Source organism: Poecilia latipinna, unplaced genomic scaffold, assembly GCF_001443285.1.
Source record: "Poecilia latipinna isolate Pla-1442-1.1 unplaced genomic scaffold, P_latipinna-1.0 Scaffold42, whole genome shotgun sequence".
NCBI lineage: Eukaryota > Metazoa > Chordata > Actinopteri > Cyprinodontiformes > Poeciliidae > Poecilia > Poecilia latipinna.
The window spans coordinates 324,448-336,493 of record NW_015112658.1 but is presented as its reverse complement, the minus strand read 5'-3'; the positions used below and the strand labels follow the sequence as shown (position 1 = coordinate 336,493).

General features: G+C 39.2%; 1 protein-coding gene across 3 annotated transcripts in view; it reads left to right on the top strand.

Moving 5' to 3' along the window:
• Nucleotides 1-12,046, top strand: part of prkcab (protein kinase C, alpha, b) — a 110,503-nt gene that overhangs the window by 20,045 nt on the left and 78,412 nt on the right. For 2 of the 3 annotated variants that reach the window (XM_015048230.1, XM_015048221.1), the window contains exon 3: nt 10,546-10,628. The exons of the other annotated variant lie outside the window; for it this stretch is intronic. In XM_015048230.1, coding sequence (XP_014903716.1) covers nt 10,546-10,628 — 83 coding nt within the window. The remainder of the gene's footprint in view (nt 1-10,545; nt 10,629-12,046) is intronic. 3 annotated transcript variants of the gene reach the window in all.

Genomic DNA, 12,046 nt, shown 5'->3' with positions numbered 1-12,046 from the left:
ACAGTTCCTTAAGCCGTAGAGTTTTGTCTTAAACTGAAATGTATCTACTGCATCTGCACATATAAGCTGAGATGCAGTCAAATAAATTGGCATTCAAAGCTTTTCTCCAACCTGCTGTTTAATATTCACAGAAGCCCAGCAATCCTGAGCTTAATTTTCTATGACTCTCCCATCACAGTAGGGAGAGAAATAATTTATGCACATTTAACTTCGCCATGATTAATGCTTCTTAACCAAAGCTATGGGGAGTTGCACTCAAAGGTCGTGTTAAAGCTAAAGTCTTCTGCCATTTTGCTACCTGGAGAATATATTTTGAGTCAGTTGCCCTGTCATCATGCATTTGCCACTGACGCCAATTTGACAGTCACTGAACAGCAGGGAATCTTTGATGCTTTTTATAGAGAAGGAAAGGTTATTAGCTGTGATGCTCACGTTGAGGCTAAAATTGAACAGAAAAGAATAGAGCAAGGAGTTGATATGATTAAAAAGCTAAATTATAATTTAAGCTTTAGCTAGTGCTTCTGCCTCCTCAATAGCACTGCCATAGGCATTAGCTATATAGAAAAAACTTAAAACTCAAGTTTTAAATGAGAGGTTGATTTTTAAACTTATTTTATCCCCAGGAAATGCTCCATATCATTTTCTGTCATGTCTAAAACAGCCTCTACACATATGCGTTACTTTGCATTTAAAAAAAAAAATGAATTCTTCTTAATCCGCTCTACATTTTCTGATGTTATAATTGCAAAGTTTAAAATCTTGCCTGTATTTGTATTCACACACACCACGCAGGGAACACATAAACAGATTTGCAGCTGTAACTGCAGCAAAATCTGGTTCTATATAGTATACACCAAGCAGAGGTGAACAAAAACGTACATCACCTTTATTTATTTATAAAAGTCGTTGAAACCATCTGTACTTTTTCTTTCATTTTACAATTATGCACTGTATGGTGTCGATGTATCTCCTAAAATCCCAGTAAAATACACTGATGGTTGTGATCATAGCATACGTTTGTAGAGCTCTGTAAATCCCCTCATCACAGGATTTACAGAGATTTTTGTTTTGATAACATTTCCAAGAAAGCAGCATGTCGTGAATGGACACGTTTTGGGTCATTTCGCTCCGTCCATTCTCTGTTTTTACATCGTTGAATATCAAAGACATTTGTTGCTTTAGTATGTTTACCTTAATTAGCACATCATTTGACCCTCCATTAAAAGATCCACATCTCATTTCCAGCCCTTGTTCTTTTGGCATGACGCACTATTTTCCAAAATTTTAAATCAAATTTTTAAAAATAGTACTGCACTATTTAAGATTAAAGCAAAACAAGCCGCTGCATACCAGTATAACCACGCCAACCTGCTTAGTTGCCACGTTTTGCTCGATGCTGCAGCTGGCACTGCAGCCTGCAGCATCTGTAGCTTCACCAAACCAGTCGCCAGCAGGGACATATACTGTCCAGTTGTTTCTATCTTACATAACACACAGTGTTTTATTTCCCTAAAGTATAATCAATTACTGTTGCTGTTTCAGTTGTTATATTTTCTTTTGCAAATACTTAAATTTTTAATTTTAATAATTAAAAAAAACAAAAAACAGTATTTTTTTTAATGGAAAAAAGTGACATGACAAAAGATGAATATTTTGCCTTGGTTTCAGTGATTCTACACAAATGTGTCTAGGACTAACATTGCTGCAGGAGTAGAAGATGTTCTGATGGTGATGTGCAGTTCCAGGCCTTCCCCAGGCAGCAGACTCGAGGTTTGTCATGACCTTTGCCTTTTGCCTGATCGCCCCGTCTGTGTGTAGGCTGTGCAAGAAGAAGTCATTGTAAAGAAATCTCTGACCTCTGGCAGTAGACAGTGTGAAAGTGTGTGTGTGCGTGCACGCGCTCACACCACCCACTCATAGTCAGTCTGTTGTAAAGTCTACTTTGGTCCTGTCAGTGTGCAGCAGTGTCAGCCGTAAACTTCTGCACAGACTGCAGTTAGACAGACACATTACATTACTACGATTCTGACACTTGATACATGGACAGAGGGGGATCTGAGGCAGACCATTACAGGTGATTCATCACTGGCTGGATGTGTGTGTGTGTGTATTTATATGTTTCGCAGAACGCCTGTGTGTGTAACTGAGAAGATGAGACGAGAGACCCAGATGAAGTTGGTGTGTTCGCTGGCTGGTCTTAGCATCATCTGACAGTGAAAAAGCAGGAGGGCTCGGGTAGAACCGAGTGTGCTTATGTGCACGCTGCTGCAGGTCTGCCTGTGAAAAATGAATGAGCTTTGGCATCTGTGTGCCTTTATGTGCATATGTCAGTGTGCAAGCTCTAAATGTGTGGCAACGTGGGTTCACTTATGTGTTTATGTGTGTGCATAAACAAACCTGTGTGTGCCAGGAGTCATATTTAATTCATGAAGGAGTATCACTATTTCCCCTGTGTGACTCAAAGATGCCTGGCAGTCAAAAACTCCCACCTGTATTTTGGAATAATTGATCCTGTCCCACCTGTAGCCATTTCCTATTACAAATACCATTAATGCCACGGGAGGCATGGCTCAGTGTGAGTACAACTGTCTGTCTTTCATTATACCTTGATAGTAAGTTAGATTGTTTGTTTGCCCAGACAGTAGCCTATTTGAATCTGAACATGTGCCTTCTAGTTTTCCAAAAACTTTGCCCAGTTTTTGGAAAACTGTAAAACGTCAGCGAACAACAACCTCCTAAGTCATATCACAGATTCTACGATGGATTTAGGTGTTGACTTTGATTGTGCCATTCTAACATGAATAGCTCTATGGATTGTTGTCCTGCTGGAAGGTGAACCTCCATTCCAGTCTTAAGTTCTTTACAGCCTCTAGCAGTTTTTTTCCCCCCCCAGTATTGCCCTGTGTGTTCTCAATTCATCTTTCCATCAGCTCTCATCAGCTTCCATTTCCCTGCTGATGAAATGTATCCCCGCGGCATGAGGATGTTCCTCAGTGGAGATTGCATGTACATGCAGGTCAAAAGTTCAAATTTGTACTCATCTGACAAGAGGACCTTCTTCCACATGTTAACCGTATTCCCTACTTGTCTGATAGCAAACTTTCAACTGGATTTCTTGTTGTGTTTTTTCAACACCGGGCTTCCTTCTTGTCACTCTTCCGTTAAAGTCAGATTTGTTGAGTGCCTATCAAATTGTTTTCCTTTCGGCAGATTCTCTCAACTGAGTTGTGGATATCTGCAGCTCTTCCAGAATTACAATGGGGATCTTGGCTACATATGATTAATGCTTTGGTTAATTCACAGTTTAGTTGAACGACCTCGTCTTTGTAGGTTTGCAGGTGTTCCGTACAATTTTTATTTCCAGATGATTGGTTGGTCATTGCTCCATGGCGTGTTCTCTAAGAAGCCTTTGGGGGGTTCATAGTAACAAATCAATGAACTACTCTAGGCAATTGTGTACACTGGATTTTATTTATATTAATGAAGACGACATGTTAACCAATAAAATAGATGTTAAATGAATGGATCTAAAAATTCATCTTCATTTTCAATTCATCAAAACCATCTTCTAAGAATCAGCAGAGCTTTTTTCTGAAAAAAATGTCAAGAAAAAGACAAAGTAAAGGAGGATTTAAACGTTGTAATTTTAATTGCGATATCTGCGCTATTTAGGCCTGCTTACAGTTTACATGATGTTGTAAGCCACAAGGGAACAATTTGGGGGAAGATAATCATCACTTACAAGCCTTACAAGTGACACGCTACACATTTTGCATGTCTGCTGCTGTGAAGTGTTTGGTGTGAAAGTGAGAGATGTAAGTAATAATATGTGAAACAGAGATGAACTCTTCCCCCGCAGACCGCATCGCCGCTGTCTGTGTTTGCTGTAGCGAGCCATTCAGACATGTATAATCAAACAGAGATCTGAGGAGGCTCCGAGCCAAAGGGATATCTGCCATCACCTGTCATCCCGCAGAGCTGTGTGAATAGGGACGGGCTGGGTCCACCTGGCACTGAGATCAAACATCACAAGGCCAAACTCACCTTGGACTCCATTTAAACTCAACTCGTGTATTCATCCCTACTGAGATATGAAATCTTCCATATAAACTGAGCATAAAGCAGGTGTGTGCACCGGTTTGAGGAGCTGTTTTGCTGCTCTGTGTCGAACGTTTGTGATTGTTGGGACATTTCACAAAAAGAGAAATCACAATTTCTCTTTGTGAGTCACAAAAAGAGAAAGAAATGCGCTCTGACTGTTGCTTATCAAATCTCACTTCTTTGTGTCTCTGCTTTTAATCTCTACTCTTGTTTCTTTTCTTAAAGTTGGCATCTTTGGGCTTTACAAATGGCTCGTTTGTTGCTATCAAGGTTGCACATTCACTGCTTGAAGTCTTTGTGTCCTTATGGCCCCGTTTCTGTCCTTTATGTGCCTACAACGTGCATAATTGAATGTATGAGGTGAAATCGAATTTCCAGCCCCTTTGTTGTAGCTGCAACTCCCTTCATTTCCTCCCTCTTGCTTGCCAATATGCCACACATGCACTTCAGCTCCCAAAGGTGGTGGGAAGAGGACAGACACTCTCTGGATATTGGGCTTTGTCAAAGCAGCTTGGTCTGCTTTTGTGTTGCCACCGCTTTTAGACACCAATGCTTGATCATTGTTTTTTTCTTGAGGAAGAATTTGAAGGTGAACTGACTTTGCTTTCAGATTAGTTTATGTATTTTTATGTTTATTGTATAACAGACAGCTACAGAGGAATTCATTTTGACTGAATTCAATGACCTTTCTTGGCAAGCCCAATATGAAGCTGGAGTCAAAGCAAACAAGACAAAAGCAAATTGTGATAGCAGTAGGAGTTATTGCATAAAATGTTGACATATTTTTCTCTTTTGTGGCAGAACATAATATATCACAGACTCCACCACATTATTGTGAGATTAAGCTAAAATGTGAAGGCATGTATGACAGTTACTATGTTCCAGCAACTTCAGAGGCAATGAAATGAGTTTGTCATCATTCTAGAGAAAGCTCGGTTCATTCAACCCTCACAAACAAGCTGTACTTGTTCACTATATTCTAAGTTTATGGATATGAACTTTCACTTGTAGCTGCTAACTGAAATCCGATTTGAAGCACTGAGGATTTCACAGTCCATTTGTGGGAAGATTATGAGCTTGTGGTTTCCAATGGCAAATAATCTTTTTAGTGTAGTATATTAGCCAAAAATTGTTTGAAGAAGACTTTATAATTCTGCCATGATGAATAAATGAAGCCACTGCTGATGACTTTGCGTCTTGGTGTTGGGTAAACACACACCTCCAAACCTCTTTCTCCTGCTATTATAGAGCAGTGCTGTGATAACAGCACATGGCTGCTACATTCTTGTTAAAACCCTGTGCAAACAGCTTTGGTGTACATTTTCCCTAGACTATCTTTTCGTGGAATATTACAGATCAGTGAATACAAATTTTAGGATAAAAAAAAAAAAGTAAAATGTTTTTAGCATTCCCGTAACGTTTAATGTTTTCTCCACACAGTTTTTAAGCTGCTCTGTGCAGTGCACATAGGGGGTGGAACAACTTGATGTGAAAATACTACTTGACTTTCCATCATTATCTGCCGAGCTGGGATGACTACTCTGCTTAAGGGCTGCTTAATGTGTTGAGTGTTGTAAACAGTGGAGTAGGATTCACTTTAATGGAAGTGCTTTTGAATCACTCACAGATTCAGTTTCTGCATTTTATTCAGCAAAACAAGAACGTCACTCTAAAAAAACTTATCCATATTTTCTAATTAATAAGCTTGGTACATGCAAGTACATTGGAATACAAATAAACATTCTCTGAGCATAAAATGTATGCGAAGAAAATTATTCCAATGCTGCTTTCTCCCAAAACTCACAATTACCACCAATCTAAGCATGCCAGAGAGATTGTTGCTATATTTTACCACGGATGGAAGCTGATAGTACCAGAGAATATTATCAGAACAATTAAAAAAGACACAGAACATGGGACTCCTACCTGCTTGTTGGTCTAAGCTAAAGGATTCAGTGGAAGAGGTACTGGATCGTCTCATGGGAAACAAACTCCTGGCATCAATACTTCAGATAAGTCATTGCAGGGTGCTCTCTATCAGAGAGCCTCAATGCTGAAATGTTAGTTTTACACTCAATGTAACTGAAGCATTTTAAAAAGCTTCACTTTTGTAACTTAAATCTAAAGAATATTTAGCAAAAATTTTTTAAACCTTTGTTCCTTTAGTCGGCAGTACTTTTGATTGTGTAACTCTTCCATGGATGCCATATTCTCCTGGTCTCGTTCTTATTATTTCATGTTGAACACTGACCGCAACTGAGGCAACTGATGTCTGCTGTGCTTTTTGTTCTTTTGGGATCTCTTGGAGAAGTTGTTAATTTGCATTTGGAGCAATTGTCTTTGGCTACCCAGGAAGATTCTCGACTGTTCCATGTTTTCTCCATTTGTAGATAATGTCTCTAATTTGGGATGTTTGGAGGCCCTGTCCTGAGCGTTACATATTCTTCCAGACCGATTTATGTCAGTAACTTTGTTTCTAATCTGCTCTTAAAGTTCCTCAGATCAGGGGTTGCTGTGATTCTTTTTAAGATTGTTTAACCTATTTTATCTTGTCAGATTGGTCTTTTTGCAAGTGATTTGTTGATTCAGCAAGTCTGGGCGTGGCTAAGGGGTGGCTAAGTTTTTGTGGCTAATGAAATTGCACAAAAAAATTATGATTTACAGAGATTGTTGGGTTGAATAGCATTTTCCTTAATAAGTTAAATCTGTTATGTTTCATACTAACTTTGCCATGGCTGATTGGCTGTTTATCTTAAATATTTAAATGCGACAAAAACAATTCCCCCCACCCCCCTAGCACTGGGGTACACATTAAAAAATGTCATCCATCTTGACACCTTTTGGCACATTTAAAAAGTTCAAAACTTTGCCATTGGGAACTTTGCAAAAGGAAAAAAGTGTGTGCATTGTTTATTGCGTTAAAGAGATACTCTGCTATACACCTGATCCCAGAATAGAGATAAGGAAGCAAATCAAGGCTTATCTGTAAAAGACGACGTACCAGCTTTTCGAGTTAAGATTAAATAAGAACAGGAGGCTTGTAGAAAAGATTAGGATCGTGTATCAGACATGGATGTAGTTTCTTTAAGACCTTCAAACTCTGTCAAAATAGGACAAGAACTTCACACAGACAGGACACTGCACCTGTATTGTTCTTTTTCCATTAGTTTGTTTCCGAACGGATACAGGCTGATGGCAGAAACGGTTTTCATTCATCATCCATCGCTCTTTCCCACGTATATCGGCTTCAGACGTGTTGTGTTTGCACAGCGTATGTTGCCTGTGTATTTTTAGTGTCCACTGGCAAGGTGTAGAGAGGAAATGTCTTCCCTCACATCTCCACAACGCCGGGGTTCAGTACACTCTGTTCCAGCCCCGGCCAGAATCGAGCCTAAAAATAACCGAGAGAGGACAATGCACCTCTCTCACCGCTCCCCTCCCCTTCTTCTCTGCCATTTTTCTGTGCTTTAAATGACAGAAAATCTACATCAAAAAGACCAAAAGGGTGGCTGCTGGTGGGGGGTAGAACATTTTTCCACAATCACCTGCCTTCTTGGTGGGGGGGAAGGAAGCTTTTCTTTGTGTTTGAATGAACATCCAAAAGAGCACAGAAACAGCAGTGGTAAAAACCTGTCGCCCAACTTCTGCCCAACAACTGTTTATGAAGCATTCATCTCGAGACTAATCCTACAGCCCTCTACGCAAAAATAATCTGTTCAAGATTTTACTTCCTTTGCTCCATTTTCTTCTCATGAATCTCGGATCAAAGCCGTCCTCTTTGTATGTTTGGATGCACTCTGGGAGATCCAAATCGACTAAGGATCTGTCTCAAGTAGTTTCGCCGAATCCCCAGCGCAACGCAGCTCTATTAATAGAGACTCTGTTGATTACTAGATAAAACGGTCTAAATGCACTCTGGGGAAGTAATATGACCACATTTGTAAGAGTATGTGTGAAACATTCTCCAGTCAAAGTGTTATTATGTGCTTACCGTGGTCCGCCACACAGCAGTGTACTTGTGGTGTAAGCTGCTTTATAATGTCAAAGCTCCTTATCTGTGTGGTTGTGTAATTAAGCAGGCGAAACAAAGAACATAGTAATTAATCATAATATCCCCAGAGAATGTGTCTCTGTGTCACTGGATTGCCAATGTTCTGCCGCTCGGCACAACTGGATCCTCTGCAGAGGCTGCAGGTACTGCTAAGTGTCACATTCTGGAAGAAAAATAGGACAAGAATACCAGGTTTTTGCAACAAAGGTTTTATCTAGCAGTTTTTGAATAGTTTTAGATCTTTTTTTTTTTGCAATTCTGATTTACGAAATGTGTCTTAAAGTTCTGGAGTCAAACAGTGTTGAAGTTTCAGTTTAATCGATTATTTTAGCAAGCACTTTTTAAAGTTCTGTGCTATTTCCCTATTGTTTGCATTTTTTATTTGTTAGTGTGTTAAAGTTATGAAAGAAATCATTCTCTAATTTTGGGTAAAGTCTAGAGAGCAATTCGTCATTCTAAAGGACAAGTATTATATTTTTGATCCAGACATCCTAAATCTCCTGAAAGCATGAAACAAAAAGTGACAGTCATCTTTTTGTGGTTTTTGAAAATTATTCTGCAACAAAAAGAGCATCTGAAACTATAAAATGGAAAGCACACTTGCATCAAGCTTCAGTTTTGTAGGAAAAGTAGCTTACTAGTATACTTCACACTTTGAAAAAGTGTGAAGTATAAACTTATTTTTACCCATTTTTAAATTCCAAAAATGTTTTTTTTAATAATTGTATTTGTTCACAAATAAAACTCAACCGATTTTTGTGATGTTATTTTTTTCTTTTTTTTTTTGTTTTGATGGGGGTGGATTTCCCTGATTGTGACCAAACATGAGTTTGCAGAGTCTCTTCTGTTCAGTCATTTGCACTACATTGGCTCTTATGTTCTTAACACTGCTTTTAGATTTGTGTGCGATTCATTGAGCATGCATGCAGTCAAAAGGCGACGCCAGGGATTTCAGCCACAGAGAGATATCGTCTCTGTCTTGGATAAGCTTCACTAACTCGCACACTGACTCTGAAAAAAACACACACTGCCCGAAGCTAGATTTATCCTTTCCAGTGTATGCCTCTTATTGACCCCTTCGTACCTCTGAACTGAGATCAGTGTCAAGTCGTTCCATTTAATTCACTGGGAGACACTCAACCAGGTCTGAGATCAACACCAAGCAATAGTAAGGAGTGAACTGTGAGCAATGCCGATAAATTGAGGTTAAAATGGAGTATAATAAAACCGTCATTATACTCATGATTCACACACTGTAAGTAGGCTGCAGCAAGGACGACCTGATGGTCGCAGTTCCACATCCACATGTGATTGTACAAGAGGTTATTGCAATGCAAAATGTTTTTGGTATTTTGATATTACATATCGTAATATTCCAATAATGATAGATTTACTATATATTGAGAAGTCCTAATGTGAATCCATTCTTCCAATCACATATCCGTCCGTTGGTCGGTCCGCTGTTTCCCAGAGTCTGTGAAATCCCCCCACTGTTCCTTGGACTTCTACGTAAACCTCTTTCTGTTGTTTCATCTGCACCCGTCAGATTGTCTGGCAACAGCGACTAAGCTGGCACTGGGAAACACAGAAACCACACGTATTCTGTGGTCAGACATCACAAAAGCTCACATGAACAGGCAGGCAGCTTGACAAAGAGCACAGCAGACAGACCGTGTGAGAATAAAAAAAAAAAAAAAAGACGAAAAGAATAGCAAATTTCAGATAATGACGGAGAAAAATACAGTCAGCTTGTGTGCAAGCTGTCACAGATGTCCATGGGTTTTTTGTTTTTTTTGTTTTTTTTGCTCTTCCCTCTGGATCTGCGGCGAGGTCCCAATGCAAATGTCACCACTGCTGACACTGAGACGCATCAGGTGCCATGTCAGACATGTCACACTGAGTGGCACTTTGGTCAGACGTATCCCAGTCTAGTGGAAGACAATAACACCATTTCCATCAACTCCAACAGATTACAAGCAGCCAATATCTGTAGAACAATCTGAATATTATGTCTTTTGTTGTTTTTTTTTTCGATGTGGGAGTGAGTGTGGGTGTGCACATGCATTTGCTTGTCTTTATGGTTTTTCTTCGTTGTGTTCATATAACTCAGTTTTAGGTTGATTGATGATAATTTTCTTGCGCAATCAGTGGCTTACCGCCATTCCTTAAGTGTTTGTCTCTCCTGTCGAAACTCTCTGCTTAAATAGTTTACATAAAGCAGAACAAGGATAAAGTACTTCGTGTTTGTTTGTCCTCAGATATTTTCCACTTCAGACGAATATCTAAAGATCATTTTAATGATTACAGAAGAGAACGATGACAGAAACATAATTTTGCTTCATGAATTATGATGACTAAATACCTTTTTTTTCCCTTCTACTTCTCTTTTTCAGTTTGTTGTTTTGTGGTCCACAAACGGTGCCATGAGTTTGTCACCTTCTCCTGTCCTGGTGCCGATAAGGGTCCTGACACAGATGTAAGTTTATGGTTTGTGATTATTTTTTCAGCTGTTGCAATTGATGTCAGAATTCTCGTTGAAAAAGTTAATTTGCGTAAAATGTATGTCAAACTGATAAATACAGTACTTCATTTATTTCACATATTGACACCTTGGAAACCATGAACCCACCTTTCCAACTATTGAGCAATCTTGGGTTAATTGCTGCAAAAGTTACCATGTTTGCTTTTTCTTTGACTTCTCAGTGATACACTGCCTTGTGCTTGTCTTTCAATCACATTTTCAACAAAATTAATTGCAGTTTCTTTATCACTGAAACGAATAAGATAACTCAATCAAGAATAAATGCAAAATGACGTTCATGTTTTTTTTGTTTTGTTTTTTTCTGACAGCCACCTGCTGCATAGAACATCACGATTTTTTTTTTAATTGGCAGTGATTACAGCTTTACTGGTGAATTTATTGGTGTTCTGTTGTTGTTAAGTCATAGCAGGAAGATGAGCGCAAATGGTTTTAAGAAAATATACAATTTAGGGTGAGAAATGTGGCTTCAGTGGTATTTTCATTCGTATGTTTCAATGCAGAATAGAGCAAATAACTATGCTGATCATTCAAAGCGATCAATGCTACAATAAATAAGATGAGGGGAAGTTAAGGTTATCTGTATTAATTGTGAGAGATCGATATTAGTATTTCAAGGTTTTATTGAATAAATCTGTTAGTTCTGCTTTTGACAATGTCAGATATTTTTTGAAGGCTGCTTTCCAGAAAAGCCAAATGTTGGAAAGGATAAAGATACATGTTTATATATGTGTGTGCGTATTTGGATGGATGGATATGTGGGCATGCAGGTAGGCAGGCTGGCAGTTTTTATTTTAATGTATTATCTTTGGCATCAATGCAGATCTCTGACTAGTATGAAAAAAATACCATGTATCCCTGAGTCTGCAACCGCCTGGATATATGGTTTCATCGCATATATTGGTATTTTCACATTGGGTATGTTCATTAAAAATTGTAACTGTCATGGTTTTTGATTACTCCCAGAAGAACAATAAAAAAAACTTTTAAAATAGTTTGTTTTACAAGAATGCGAACAGTGAGATGGTTTTGGTCCAGAGTGGCATCTTGTTGGCATGGGGAATCGGGAGCAGGGTGGAAGAAATGTCTGCCAGGGAGGAACGAGTGGAGACCGGGTGGTTGGCTTGTTTGGAGGTTTGAATGAAGAACCGATGAGGTTCCAAGATGTTGGACCAGAAGGAGAGCAGAAGGCTTGGAGCAGATGACGTGGGAAGAACGTTGGAGGTTTGCAGCAGACTGAGCGGGAAGAGCTCAGAGGCTTAAAGCAGGTAAGTGTTTCGGAGAGAAGCAGCAAGCTGAGCAGAGAGAAGGCCTGGAGCAGGTAAGCGATCGAGAGATCATAGCAGAAGGCAGAA